Source organism: Nesoenas mayeri (genome assembly GCF_963082525.1).
Source record: "Nesoenas mayeri genome assembly, chromosome: 2".
In the NCBI taxonomy this organism is placed as follows: Eukaryota; Metazoa; Chordata; class Aves; order Columbiformes; family Columbidae; genus Nesoenas; species Nesoenas mayeri.
The window spans coordinates 156,899,050-156,914,425 of NC_137543.1; the positions used below are offsets into that span (position 1 = coordinate 156,899,050).

Here is a 15,376-nt window from a genome sequence, read left to right on the forward strand (position 1 = left end):
GTATCTTCCCATTGGCTTCTCCTGCTTGCCTTAAAAATAAACTGCTAAGCTTAACATATAATGTCCAACTTGAGTTTATTTTCATCCTAAAATTTTAAATTTTCAAGCCATTTTCAGCTGCTGTGTGTGATGTTTGAGCATCTGCCTATGAGTAAATGGGAATGTACCTCACTGTTTTGCCACGAACTTTTCAATTACGTAGTTTAAAATTCTTTGCTTATCTCTTAAGTTCATCCACCTCTCTGCTTCCTTTCTCCTGTCTGTTCCCAACTGTTCTGCTGTGCATGGTTGATAAGATCTGTAGGACAAGGACCATGCATGGTTGATAAGATCTGTAAGACAAGGACCATTTTTGGTTTAGGTTTGTGTATTCTGTAGCACCGTGTAGTCTTGGTACATAACTTGAACTTGGAGGCACTGTTATTTTTTCTGAAATTTTAGGATGGAGAGTATTTCTAATTAAATAACGCCTTTTAGCCTCAAAATGGGAGCAAAAATAAGGCTGTGCAGAAGTGCTGGTTTTGCCTGCAGGTCATTGTCTACTGAAATGGTAATGGTGAGTTATGCGTTTTATGCCGCTTACATAGTCAGTACATGTCAGAGATGAATAATGACTTTTTTAATTTCTAGATTCGAAAGCAGCAGAAAGAGCACGCGGAACTAATTGAGGAATATCGCATCAAGCAGCAGCAGCAGCAGCAGTGCGGGATGGGCCCCCACGCCATGATGCCTGGTGTCCAGGCCCCACCGCCAATGGTCCCAGGAGGAACGACACCAGCAATGAATCAGCAAAGCTTCCCCATGGTGGCACAGCAGCTCCAGCATCAGCAACACGCAGTGGTGATCCCCGGGCAATCCAACCCAACCAGGATGCCAAACTTATCCGGGTGGCAACCTGGAAATGCCCCTGCGAGTCATATTTCCATTAACCCAGCAAGGATGCAGCCTCCAATGACGCCGTTGCCAATGACTCCTGGTACACCAGCCCCTGTGCCTGCTCCAAACGCAACTGCACAGTCAGGGCCACCACCGAGGGTGGAGTTTGAGGACAATAACCCTTTTAGTGAAAGTTTTCAAGAGCGGGAAAGAAAGGAGCGTTTACGAGAGCAACAGGAACGGCAACGCATTCAGCTCATGCAGGAGGTGGATCGACAGAGGGCTTTGCAGCAGAGGATGGAACTGGAGCAGCACGGTATGATGGGCTCTGAATTAAATAACAAACCGCCCTTATCTCAGATACCTTTCTTTAATTCCGATCTACCTTGTGATTTCATACCAGCCCCTCGACCTCTTCAGCAGTCTCCACAGCACCAACAGCAGCAGATGGGGCAGATCCTGCAGCAAGGTCCTGTGACCTCGCCTCCCGCCACAACTTTTATGCAAAGCGGTGAGCGAAGGCCAGTGGGACCTACAGCTTTTGGACCTGATGGATCTGCTGTTCCAGGTGGAGCCCCTAATTTCCACAACGTAAAACAAACTCATGGGAATCTCCCTGGGGCCACCTTCACGCAGAACCAAGTCAGGTCTCCGTTTGCTTCGGCTGTACCTTCCCCCGCGGTGCTTGGCAGCGCTGCCCCGTGTGGTTCGGACACTGGTGCTCCCCAGGCAGCAAACTTCCCTGGGTCCAGCCAGTCTCTCATCCAGCTGTATTCTGACATCATCCCGGAGGAGAAAGGAAAAAAGAAAAGGACACGGAAAAAGAAAAAGGACGATGATGCCGAGTCAATAAAAGCCCCGTCAACTCCGCATTCAGATATAACCGCGCCATCGACTCCAACCGTTTCTGATTCTACCTCCACTCCCACAGTTAACACCCCCAATGAACTTTCGCGTCATCAAGATGAGCAAGAGTCAGCGGAGATAACGGGCCCATCAACCTCCAATGCAGGAGAGAGCCAGAGCTCTCCAGAGCTGGACTGCCAGCCCCAGAAACAGCCCGGCCTAAATCCAGAGACTGAAAAGGCTGCACCAGATACACCCACCAGCATTCAGGAAGTTAAACTAGAAAAGGTGGAAGCTGATCAATGCTCGGGTCAAGCTGAGCCTAAACCAGAAAATCCAGCCAGTATTAAGGTGGAAGAAGAGAAGGTCGCGTCACAACCTGCCTCTTCAGCTCCGAGTCCGGCACAACCGGCCAGCGTCCCAGCAGCGAAAGGGGAGTCGGGGAACGAATTGCTGAAACACTTGCTTAAAAATAAGAAGTCCTCTTCTCTTCTAAATCAGAAATCGGAGAACAGCGGCCGAACGGAAGAGGAGGCTTCTGGGGATCCAAAGTTAACAGACAAGCAGAATCCAGCTGAGGGAATGGTGAGCCTGGGCTGGGTTTGTTATACATGGAAAAGCTGGTTTGTGCCTTCACAGCGGGTGTTGGGGAATAAATGGGGAGATAACCTACCTGCACAAGGGTGGAATAAGCAGCTCAGAGCAACTTTTACCTCCCTTCCTGTCTTTTCTCCATGAGTAAATCATGTGTGTTACAAAACAAGTTTGAATATGACTACGTAGATCAGTGTATTCAGAAATTATTAAAATGGAATTATATTTTCCCTAGATAGTCATCTTTAAAAATGCCACTTCCTAATGTTTCCCAAGGTTAACGCAAGATTTTAAGAGTGGTGACTCTTAATGACCTGTTAAGATGTTTCTGTACAGTATATGGTATATCTGTATGCTGGTTTTTCTGGGCCTCACACCCCTTCAGCTGCACGGTCTGGAGTCTTCTCTAAATGAACCAAGTCCATGCCCATTTTTTGCCTGTGAAAATCACATACTGTCCCTAATTTTAGTAGAGACTATGCTCTCGGATTTTTATCAAAAGCATGAAATTGTTAAATCTCCTAAAATTGCTGGATTTCTGTGCTACAGAATATTTTTCTAATTAATTTTACTCTAATGGAAGGGAGCATTAATTCTTTATATTGATGGCATTATGTGATTTAACAATTTATAATGTTCTTAAAAACAGAGCTAAAGGAAATTGCTTTCTGTGCAGGTAGGATACACTTAGGTTTGCTGGTTGTTTTATTTTGATCTTTAGTCTCAGTTTTGGTTTTGACTGCCTAAATACTGAATACAACCTCGAAACAAAATTTAAACACATTAAAAATAAATAAAGAGTAATCAAAATAAAGGTAATTGTGAGCAGCAGGTAATGTAGGTGTTAAAGATTCACAGTTAAAACATATACGACAGGAATATGTGAGCACACTTGTGGGGGTCATGGAAAGCTGTTTAAAATAATAACTGACAAAAAGAAATGGGACTTTCTTTTGGCTCAGCACCATCTGCTGCATTACCAAGTCCCATTCTGATTGCTTTTCCACACCTATATGGTTTTGCGAATTCATACTGTACATATTTAGGCAAGTGTTACAAACCAGAATTGTTTCACTATGCTGGTTTTGTTTCTGACCTCAAAACACATTTGTATCACATTAACTGACACATCTTTTATCCGTCCCCACGTCTGCCTTTCATTATAGCCATGTGAAAATCTCTGCGGTTGCATGCACGTGTAACTTTACTTTGGCGAGTATTCAAAAGAAAATCTTTCTGGTGTGTGAGTTTTTAATGACGTTTTCAGATGTCATTGGTGTTAACGATAAATCATAATTCTGTTCGCAGGGACATTTACAGTTGCCAGTGAGACAGCAAAGGAAGCAAACCGTAAAATACAGTTGGTTATCAATGAGATTTATTATAGCGTGTGTCTTCTAGATGATCGTGCAGTAAATTTGAATGAACCGGGTATTAAAATGTCAAAAATTCTGCTTCACTTCCCATTCTTTGACCAGCAAACTGCAGGAAACCAGATGCAAGGTGCGTTTGGGTGCAGTAACAACCAGCTGCAGAGAACAGATGGAGGACCTGAAACCAAGAAACAGAGAAACAAGCGCGCTCAGAGGACGGGAGAGAAGGCAGCTCCTCGCTCCAAGAAAAGGAAAAAAGAGGAAGAGGAGAAACAAGCTATTTACCCGAACGCTGATACATTCATCCAGTTAAAACAGGTAGGAATGCAGGTGCTGCACGCAAACACTTGGAAGAGCGGGCTGCTCCTGATGGAAATGGAGTTGGTCATTAAGCTGAATTTTTGAGTACAGGGTGGAGAAAATGCAAACTTTCACACAGCCAGGACATTCCGAGTTTCGGGGTTATTTCCATGTGGAAGATGTGCTGACATGGTGTTGGTTGGGCAGTCTCAGAGCCGTGTGATTCCTGGCACCTCTACTGATTTATGGAGATTTTCAGTGTTTCTATGTCATAGTTATATTACTTTCTACCTTTTTATTCTCTTTCAATACAGCAACTTTCTCTTCTGCCTTTGATGGAGCCAATAATTGGAGTGAGCTTTGCACACTTTCTCCCCTATGGCAGCGGCCAGCTCAATGGTGGCAATCGGCTTGTAGGAAGTTTTGGCAGTGCTACTCTTGATGGGGCTTCAGATTACTACTCCCAGCTCATCTACAAGGTGCGGCTTTACTCTGGATTTCCATTGTGTGGGGAGAAACGGTTCATGACATTTATTACTACTAGTTGGGTAGAGTTCCTGCCTCTTAGAAAACCAGAAGAAAATAGCTTTCTGTTGCTAGACTAGCTAGGTGGTGCAGTGCTGAAACAGCCCCCATTGTTTTACACTGCAAGTGAAAATCAGTTCTGAGAACTGTGTTGTAACCTAATTAAAAACTACAAGTACTGCTTTTACAAATGGGTGCTAAATGGTGAAAATTGTAATTACAGTTTTATGAAGCAGAAAAGGCTGGGTTTGCAGTAGTTCACAGTCACTGAAAGCATTGAAGCTTTTCTTAATGCGATTTAAATGGGAAAAAGACTTTCCTCATTTGTCCACTAGGCCCTGACTAAGAACCTGAGAACCCTGAACAAAATAGGCTGTTGACGAGCTAATAACCCCCAGAATTTAAAACTCAGTCTCTGAGATAAAGCTGCAATATTGGCAGAGCAGCAAGATAGCAAACAGACAGAATCAAATCTGCTGCTTGGCTGCCCTAACACAGGGCGTTTCAGAAAGATGGACCCAATTTGAAATCACTCTGCTTTGAAACTGGGTCCATCTTTTTGAAACAGCCTGTATAAAACCTTCAGTAACTTCTTTAAAACTGGTGGTGGTTACTCCAGCCTTACACGGCATGTAAGCTGAGAAAGTGTCCCAGCAGAAATAGCTGCTGTGATCAAAAGTGAATAGTAAGTATTAGTTTCGTAGGCATGACTGCAACAAGAACAGATGCTGAAGTTCTCCTTTAATTTTCATTTAAAATATGAGCAGTTAAGTAAGCTGGTGAGAAGTAGCCTGGAATGTGGTAACTGCTTCCATGAAAGCTCGTCCTGAGCTAAATATGAATTAGCTTCTCTTTTAGTGAAAATCCGGCAAGCTGACTTGTTTGTGGTGATGGAGAGTCAGTGCAGAATAGCGATCCCAATCTTGAGTTCAGGCCTTTGCTTGAACTGTAGGAACTTGTTTGGGCTCGCAAGCTATTCCTAAAAATATTCTCTGTAAATAATTTAGATACATCTTCTTTCAGTAATACTTACTCACTGTGTAAACTATTTCTCTGTTAATATCACTGGTACAAGAAAAGCAGTGTTGTGTCTTTTATAGTAGCTACTTTTATGTACTGGATCACATACTTGACAATTAATTATCGCTGCTTATCAGTGCTGCCTCTAGGTGTAAAAGTACTTGAGTGGGTTATATTATCTAGTATTAGAAGGCGAGTTTTCACCTTGTCTTCCACAGCTGATTTTTACAGTTCTTTACTCTCATGCAGCAGAACAATCTGAGCAATCCCCCAACACCCCCGGCTTCTCTTCCTCCCACACCGCCCCCGGTGCCGTGCCAGAAGTTGGTGAATGGCTTCGCAACCACCGAGGAGCTGGCTGGCAAGGCTGGGATGTTGGGAGGTCACGACGGTAAGACTAATGTGTATTGTTTCTGTAATAAATGAGCCATGCTTGTAGCAAATTGTGAAATAGATAACTGGGATGCCAGACTCTTTAAGGTTGTAATCATTAATATCCAGCTTTGTTTTACACTGGTATAATGTCATAGAATGTCCTGAGTTGGAAGAGATCATGGAGTCCAACTCCTGTCCCTGCACAGGACACCCCACAGGTCACACCGTGTGTCTGAGGGTGTTGTCCAGTCTCTTCTTGAACACTGTCAGGCTTGGGGCTGTGACACCTCCCTGGGGAGCCTGTTCAGTGTCCAGCACCCTCTGGGTGAAGAACCTTTTCCTCATGTCCAACCTAAACCTCCCCTGGCACATCTTCCTGCCATTCCCTCGGGTTCTGTCGTCGGTCACTAAAGAGAAATGTCAAATGATGGCCTCTGCCCTTTTGAAAGCATCTTGAGAGCTAGAAGCACCCTTACGAAGTTAAAAAGAAAACCTTAAAGTCAGATTTCTATGTCCAGTAAAATGACTGACCAGTTGGTTGAGTGAGCTCAAAAGCAGACTACCCAAAATGGACCCTCAGCAGGCTCTGTATGTAATCAGCGTGGGTTTTTTGATACTTGTAATTTGGTCAGTTAAAATTGCTTTCTATTAAATAAAACTTTATACTGTCTCTTCATAGAAGTTCAGTGACTAAAATCCTCTTTTCCTGCCCCTTTTCCATTTTTGTAACGAAGTTTTTGATTTATTTTTGAAGTAAAACAACAGTCCTCTCGTACTGTCAGAAGGCACGCTCCAGAGCCCTTCAAGCCCTTTTTGCTCAAAATTTGCAGTTCTTTGTAAAGACGGAGATTAATCACAAATGGTCAAAAATGTTTGAACTCCAAGTGGATGGGAGTGGTGTTACCATCTGCTCTGACACCTGGGTTGTATCAGGGAGCCACCGATAGCCCGATATACACGATATATATCAATGGAGAGCTGTGCAGATGTCTCATTGTGCTGTTTCTGGTTTTAGTTACCAAAGCTCTGGGACCAAAGCAGTTCCAGTTGCCTTTCAGACCACAAGATGATTTATTAGCAAGAGCAATGGCTCAGGGCCCTAAAACTGTGGATGTTCCTGCTTCGCTTCCAACACCACCTCACAACAACCAGGAGGAGTTAAGGTGGGTTTTCCCTGACATCTTCAAAACCGTATTTGGGGCAGATTCTCTGATCTTTTAGTAGAGATGAGGCTGTGGAGGTGGGAGGAGACGAAGAAACTGTCACAATACAGAGAAGGTAATGGGGTCATTTGTCTTGGTTAACCATGTGTTAAGAGCAGCATAGAGAAATGGGTGACTTCTGCCATTGCTGGACTCTACATTCTGTTAAATGGTTAAGAATGCTTCTCTTTATACGTCTTTCCCAAGAAACCACCACGTGCAATGGGGTGTGAGATACCCAGAAGTAATAACCTACCCCATCGTTGCGTTCCGTGACTAGTCACGAGAAGCAAGTTCATTGTAGCTTCCTGTTGTGATTTATAACTTTGGCTTCTTGAAGATTTATAGAACATTTCCAAACGGTCTATTTTGGGTTTCGTTCCAGGGTTCAAGATCACTGTGAGGACAGGGACACTCCTGACAGCTTTGTTCCTTCTTCCTCTCCTGAAAGCGTGGTGGGAATGGAAATCAGTAGGTATCCCGACCTGTCGGTAGTGAAGGAGGAGAACCCAGAACCCGTCCCGTCTCCCATCATTCCCATCCTACCCAGCAGTACTGGGAAAGGTGAGACTGCAGCAGAGCAAACAGAACTAGGCCGGGCTTTTTTTGCATTCACATGTCTGTAGGATTAACCTGGTGTATTTTGTTTAATTTTCAGGTTCAGAAGCCAAAAGGGATTACATCAAATCAGAACCTGGTTCGGGAGCGTTACCTGGTTCTGGCTTCTTTGCCTCTCAGCTTGGACCATCCCAGAATGGTCCTAAATCTGGCCTTATATCTGTAGCAATTACTTTACATCCCACAGCTGCTGAGGTAAAATAAATAAGTTTGTATTACATATCTGCAGTACAACAGCATTTAATGTATTTTATATATAGTGAATCTGAAGGGCTTATAGCATAGTACCATAAAGCAGCTGTCTCAGTCTGATAATTTACATTAGCGCTGTCTTAACTGCCTGATGAAAACAAAGTTATGTTTTTATTCTTGTCCTTAGAACATTAGTGGCGTCGTAGCGGCGTTCTCCAACCTGCTCCACGTCAGAATTCCCAACAGTTACGAGGTCAGTAACGCTCCGGACGTCCCGTCCCCCGTGGGCAGCGGCAGCAGTCACAGGGTGACCCCGTCTCTGGAGTACAGGCAGCGCCTGCAGCTCCAGGGCCCCGCGGCAGCGCCCGGGGGACCTGCCCGCGTCGGATCCTACGGGCTGAAGCAGCCGAATGTGCCCTTCCCCGCAAACAGCAACGGTGAGTGTGACTCAGTGATCCTCGGGGTCTCTTCCAACCAAAATGTTCTGTGGTTCTATGAGTAGACACCGATTCTTTTCAGTTTTCAGTACCAAAATTTTAACTTGAGTCTGTATTAATGCATTTGAGCCTTATAAATTCACTCTCTAGAATTTAATAATTGATTCTTGTTTTAAATAATACTTACGTGATCAGTACATGTGCACCTGCTCCTGATCTTAACCATGACTTAATAGGTCTGATCCACCTCTGGTTTCCATTGTGTTATCTACATCACTGTCAGAGAGGTATTTCTTCCAGTGGTTCCCAACATCATTAGGGGTTTTTTGGTCTGATTTTAAATCCATCACTCAGAAAGATTGTTCCTATGCTGGAAAGTTGACTAGTTGTTTAAGCATATATTCCTATGTTGGTGTAGTTATGAATATCTTAAACAAAAATGTATTTTTGCTGCGTTCACACAGTTGGTTTTGGTCTAGTTTAAACCATTTCCCCATTAGTTTAAAGCTTGCCTTCCACGCCCTACCCAGGAGAACACCGTGACATCTCAGCAACTGGGTTCAATCTGATGCAGCTTCTAACAGACGTATGGAATTTCTAGGTATAGCTGGCTACAAGGATCATGGTCAGAATATAGCAGAAGGCTCAGCTTTGAGGCCTCGCTGGTGCTCCCATTGCAAAGTGGTGGTTCTCGGCAGCGGGGTGCGGAAATCCTTGAAGGACCTTCCTTTCCTGAAACAGGTACGGCCGGGGATGTGGTGTTTCTTGCATGTGATGCTGAACAAGCAAACCAAGCGACAAAGACCGATAACTGTGCTCTCCCTTCTGCGTGTGGACTCATTCAGAGTGGGACATTCAGGCACATTCATTGTACAAATAAGAAATGTCAAATTTGCTACTTATATAAAATGAATTTCAGTAAATCTCATAAAGCAGGTCCCATACATGGCAGCTTCCTAAATTCTGCTCCTAACCTCTTTCCATGACCACTTCAGGGACCTTTATTCGCAAAGAGCTTATTGGCAAGGCAGCCCCATATTGCCGTGTCAGGAAATATTGCAACAGCAAGAATAATTGTACTTTTTCTGAGCAGGAATCTGACTTAGGTCTCTTGTATTTTCATGGGGAACTGTCATTCATTCAAAAAGTACCATTGCTCTTTCAATGAGATGGAGATATTTAGGCAACAGAGGTGTATAGCCAGCATTTATATACAAAAATAATGGGTCCATGTAGTCAGCAAAGCGCTGAATTCCCAGGGGTGTTTTGCAGATGCATCGGTAGATAAAACAATGTGATCTGTCTTTGATTAGGCTGAAACGAGATGTTCTTTTGCCATCTAAAGATAAAAGAACATGGATTTCACTTTGCAAGTGTGGCTATGGAGTAGATGCGTGCATGGTATAGAATGCTTCAGTTTGATTGTTAAACTTCTGTTAAAGGCACGAAACACTGAAGAACGAGGTTGTAGGTGGTGGTAGCGTTAGATCTGTCAAATAATCAAGTGTTTATATCACAATATCGCTCATTATTTCAAAATGTTCTACAAATAAAGAATTTCTAGCCAGATTGGAAGAACTGTTTCATTACACTTATTATGTGAGGGATGGTATTAAAATGCACTTCTGATAATCTTCCCTGTTGGATTCCCAGGATTCCCAGGAAGGCTCTGATAAAATGAAGGACATTGTATTCTGTAGCAACAACTGCTTTGTTCTTTATTCAGCAGCTGTGCAAGCAAAAAACTCAGAGAACAAAGTAAGTACCAAACGCTGGTAAACCCTGGTGAGTAAATTACTGCAGCTATTTTTTTGAAGAACAGAAAGGGGGCAAGAGGGAAGATTGCACTTCGCTTTAGAGGGTTATAAATGCATTGCTCTATATCCAGATGTCGAGATTCTGAACCAGCGACATGAAGTGAAATTCATATTTGCAGAACTTTCTGCCTGGTGGCTGCGTGGCACAAGAATTCCCACCTTTTGTCCTCACAGGCTTGGAGGTGCAGTCTCAAAAACATAGTCCATCCGGTTCTCTGGGCATTGTACAAAACCACACACCCGTCTTTAAGGGCTACATTCTGCGTTTTGATTTGGCTTACGCAGTAAAAACCAAAATGACAACTGTGCCCGTAATAACTGAACAGCGAGTCTGCAAAAGGACTTGTAGTTGTTCAGTGTAACTGGACGAATACAGTCCTATTCCCTTACTTAATTTGGGCAAAGCTGCTTTTGTAATTAGCAAAACACTCATAAAGAGCCTGTGAACTGACAGTGACAAGGAAGAATGAGTCGGGTGGTTTTTTGCCCCTAAACCACTGGACAGAACAGGCCATGTGCTTCATGTATCACCTAATCAATGCTTTCTCGTGGTCCTGTATTCACTGTACAATTTGCAGCCTTCCTTCAAAGCATCCTACTTATATTTTTCAAAAGAAATCGAAAAAACAAAGGTGGAGAAGATAAAGGTGTGCACATCCACATTATTTTAGTGTCCCACATAGCTCATTTTCACTAGTACCTAAACAGGGTAACATTTCTGCACAAGCGCATCGGTGGGTACTCAATTAAGTTAATTAAATGTCACATTCAGCCTCTTGATCCTTTAGTTTACTTTTTCAAGATTACTCATACAAAGCACTTTTTAATCTAAACTTCATTTGTTCTTGTTTTCTCTTCTTGTTCTTAACAAATCTCTGCAGGTATAGCTCTTATTTATTAGGACTGAATCGTTAATTCCTTAAGCTGTATCTAATCTGAAGGCCAGCAGGAATTTCTTCCTCACTTGTTTCAGGGAAGAATATGTGGCATAAATTCCAAATCTTTCCCTTCTAATAATAACAAGATTCTTACTCTTTAGATGAATTCTGTGACCCATATTTTAAGGTTATTTCATGTTGTTACAAAACTTTCTACAAGTACCTAAGAACTACATCTGTGAGCAAGCTCGTCTGGGGCAAGCGAGCAGATTTGGACCACTAAGAGGTGGACAGGGGATCGTTGGTGCTTCCTCTTCTCTGTTCAAGGGCCCCACATTAGGGATTTTTTTCTTAAGGCTTTTCTATTGCTTCAGCAGGAATCGGTTCCGTCTTTGCCGCAGTCGCCAATGAAGGAGAGGCCGCCCAAAGCGTTCCACCAGTACAGCAACAACATCTCCACTTTGGACGTCCACTGTCTGCCCCAGCTGCAGGAGAAGGTTTCTCCACCATCCTCACCCCCCATCATGTTCCCTCCCGCCTTCGAAGCGGCCAAGGTGGAGGCCAAGCCAGATGAGCTTAAGGTAACGGTGAAACTAAAACCGAGGTTAAAAGCAATACACAGCAGTCTCGATGACTGTCGGCCTCCGAGCAAGAAATGGAAAGGGATGAAATGGAAAAAGTGGAGCATTCAGATCGTGATTCCTAAAGGATCATTCAAACCTCCTGGTGAAGAAGAAATAGATGAATTTCTTAAAAAACTCGGCACAACCCTTAAGCCTGATCCTGTGCCTAAAGACTACAGGAAATGTTGCTTCTGTCACGAGGAAGGTGATGGATTAACCGATGGACCAGCGAGGCTTCTTAACCTGGATTTAGACCTTTGGGTCCATTTGAACTGTGCCCTTTGGTCTACAGAAGTCTACGAGACACAAGCTGGTGCCTTAATAAACGTGGAACTAGCACTGCGAAGAGGCTTGCAAATGAAATGCATGTTTTGTCACAAAATGGGCGCCACCAGCGGTTGTCACAGGTTAAGGTGCACCAATATTTATCACTTTACCTGTGCCATTAAAGCACAATGCATGTTTTTTAAAGACAAGACCATGCTTTGCCCCATGCACAAACCAAAGGGAACTCATGAGCAAGAACTGAGTTACTTCGCGGTCTTCAGGAGGGTCTACGTCCAGCGTGACGAGGTGCGGCAGATCGCCAGCATCGTCCAGCGAGGGGAGCGGGACCACACTTTCCGCGTGGGGAGCCTGATTTTCCACGCCGTGGGGCAGCTGCTGCCGCAGCAGATGCAGGCGTTCCACTCCTCCAAAGCGCTCTTCCCCGTGGGCTACGAGGCCAGCCGGCTCTACTGGAGCATGAGGTACGCAAACCGACGCTGCCGCTATCTCTGTTCCATCGAGGAGAAGGACGGGCTGCCCTTGTTTGTCATCAAGGTTGTGGAGCAAGGCCATGAAGATCTGGTCCTGACCGACACAACACCCAAAGGTAAATTTTGTGAGCTAAGACCATGACTTCTGTGGGTTTGCTGTTTGTTTTCTTGCTACTGATACTTGTGTTGCAGACACTGTTTTAATGTCATGTTTCTAGTGAGCTTCCAGGGACCCTTTTAAGAAATTAACCCTTGAAGAAATTGTATAAGCTGCAAATAAGATGACTTGTTACAAGTTCACAGGGGAGACCTGAGTATTGGAAATGAATTAAAATAGTAGGAATGTCAGCGTAGGTTTCCATTAATGAAAAGTGACTTTGTTTCCATATGATACCTTCACTCAATTATCTTCAGAACAGCTGGGCTGAAGGTCATAAACAATAAAGACAGTTGAGTTGACCACGTTCTGGGAGCAGGTAACATTGTCTCTGGCAGGGTGAGGGACGATACATTAGATCATAAACAAATGGGGCATCTCTGAGCGATCATAGAACAGTTAGGGTTGGAAGGGACCTCCAAAGCTCATCCAGTGCCACCCCTGCCATGAGCAGGGACATCTTCACCAGCTCAGGTTGCTCAGAGCCCCGTCCAGCCTGGCCTGGGATGTCTCCAGGGATGGTTCATCCACCACCTCTCTGGGCAACCTGGGACAGGGTTTCACCACTCTCAGTGTACAAAATTTCTTCCTCATGTTTGGCCTGAATCTCCCTCCTTTAGTTTAAACCATCACCCCTTGTCCTGTCACAACAGGCCCTGCTAAAAAGTCTGTCCCCATCTTTCTTATCAGCCCCTTTTATGCACTGAAAGGCCGCAATAAGGTCTCCCCAGAGCTTCTCTTCTCCAGCTGAACACCCCAGCTCTCTCAGTCTGTCCTCCCAGCAGAGCTGTTCCAGCCTCGGATCATTCCTGTGGCTCCTCTGGCCCCTCTCCAGCAGGTCCATGTGTGTCCTGTGCTGAGGAACCAGAGCAGGACCAGCACTGCAGGGGGGCTCAGCAGAGCAGAATCACCTTGACCTGCTGCCCACGCTCCTTGTGTTGCAGCCCAAGATACAATTGGCCTTTAGGGCTGCAAGTGCATGTTGCCAGCTCCTGTCCAGTCTTTCAACCCCAGCACCCCCAAGCTCTTCTCCGCAGGGCTGCTCTCGGTCCCTTCACCCCCCAGTCTATGGATAGCAGGGGTTGCCCTGGCCCAGCTGCAGGACCTTGTGGAACCTCCTGAGGACTGTGGCGGGTGAATGTCCCTGGGGCCCGTGAGGCTCTGGGTCTTCACCCCTTGGTGCTGCGGACACGCTCGGTCCTGCTCTGCCCCATCAAACCACTGCCCGGGAAATCACCCCCAGCTGAGAGCGGAGCATGATCCATCAGTGGAAACACAATAGGTCATTTATTTTCAGCAAATTTTTTGTGCAGTTTCTCTCAGGAGGTTCCGTCCATGTTATTGTTGTCAGAGGACTATACATTTCCATGATGCCAACACCAAAAGGTTTGTTCCCCAGAATCAAGGGTGCAGTAGGAATGTCGTGTTTGTTTGGGAATTTTTCAGGACAAAATAGCAACTCACCAAATGATTTTCCACCTCTCTTTTTGAACACCAGTCTGTTTGTGTATGTAGCCAAGGACAAAACGCTTTTCCAGGGTTGGTTTCTGGTTCCTGGTACCCTCAGACGTTCATTTTAACACCTGTATTTTCGTGATCACTAATTCTTGCCCGTATGGCCGTGTAGGTGTGTGGGATAAGATCCTGGAGCCCGTTGCTTCTGTTAGAAAAGAATCAGAGATGCTCCAGCTGTTTCCCAGCTATCTGAAGGGTGAAGACCTCTTTGGTTTGACGGTCTCTGCCGTGGCCAGGATTGCAGAATCGGTGAGTCTTACCAGCCCCGTTCTCGCTGCATCGCCCCAAATCGTCGGATAGACACGAGAGAACAGAACAGGAAGGAGCATGGAAAAGTAAATATTCCCTTACACACAATTAACATATAATAACTTGGATTTCTTTTCTTTTTCTCTGTTGTTTTGCAGCTGCCGGGGGTTGAGGCCTGCGAGAACTACACCTTCCGCTATGGCCGAAACCCCTTAATGGAACTCCCTCTTGCCATCAACCCCACGGGCTGCGCCCGTGCCGAGCCTAAAATGAGTACCCATGTCAAGAGGTTTGTGTTAAGGTATTTTGTTTTAATTTCACATAGTACAGCCCAGGGTTTATAGGCTGCTTAGGGTTATTTGTGCTTTTGTCTGCTGCTTACAAACCCTGTCGTCTTTGGCTGTGGATGTGCATGCCCGGAGCGAGGGAGTCGCTTTGTTGTCTCCGCTAGCTGGCTTTCAGTGTCTGTGCGTCCCCAAGAATTTTGGATGGGTTTTGCGGCTCTTTTTCGGAGAAATCTTCAGTTTTCCTTTGTCTTCTTTCCCGGCATATGCCCAATTCCCACAGGCCTCACACCTTGAACAGCACCAGCACGTCGAAGTCCTTTCAGAGCACAGTGACGGGGGAGCTGAACGCGCCGTACAGCAAACAGTTCGTCCATTCCAAGTCCTCTCAGTACCGCAAAATGAAAACCGAGTGGAAGTCCAACGTGTACCTGGCTCGCTCGCGCATTCAGGTCAGTTCTCATTTCAGGGTTATCGATTAAAATCTATTTCTTAGGGGTTCTATTTATGTCTATTTTATATAAATTTTACATTCGCATACATTTTATATATACATATTTATATTTGAAACTAATGCTAGGGCAAAAATTCCTTCAAGCCTCATCCCAAGATTGGCAATTTTTCTGTCTTCCATAGATTTATCTTAAGATTTCTTTCTAATTATTGTAAATATTTTTAAAAACAATTTGTTACCACATCTAGAAAAACATTTCAAGTTTGTTTGTTTGTTTTTTCTA

At 44.7% G+C, this 15,376-nt stretch overlaps 1 protein-coding gene across 13 annotated transcripts in view; it reads left to right on the plus strand.

Moving 5' to 3' along the window:
* KMT2C (lysine methyltransferase 2C) overlaps positions 1-15,376 on the plus strand; it is a 202,338-nt gene that overhangs the window by 183,155 nt on the left and 3,807 nt on the right. For 8 of the 13 annotated variants that reach the window (XM_080364339.1, XM_080364349.1, XM_080364340.1 and 5 more), the window contains 14 exons: positions 631-2,307; positions 3,795-4,007; positions 4,304-4,468; positions 5,784-5,925; positions 6,925-7,072; positions 7,497-7,675; positions 7,770-7,924; positions 8,109-8,358; positions 8,960-9,099; positions 10,012-10,116; positions 11,428-12,550; positions 14,219-14,355; positions 14,514-14,656; positions 14,923-15,091. In XM_080364339.1, coding sequence (XP_080220465.1) covers positions 631-2,307; positions 3,795-4,007; positions 4,304-4,468; positions 5,784-5,925; positions 6,925-7,072; positions 7,497-7,675; positions 7,770-7,924; positions 8,109-8,358; positions 8,960-9,099; positions 10,012-10,116; positions 11,428-12,550; positions 14,219-14,355; positions 14,514-14,656; positions 14,923-15,091 — 4,746 coding nt within the window. The remainder of the gene's footprint in view (positions 1-630; positions 2,308-3,794; positions 4,008-4,303; positions 4,469-5,783; positions 5,926-6,924; positions 7,073-7,496; positions 7,676-7,769; positions 7,925-8,108; positions 8,359-8,959; positions 9,100-10,011; positions 10,117-11,427; positions 12,551-14,218; positions 14,356-14,513; positions 14,657-14,922; positions 15,092-15,376) is intronic. The other 5 variants (XM_080364344.1, XM_080364343.1, XM_080364347.1 and 2 more) reach the window with 3 other exon arrangements.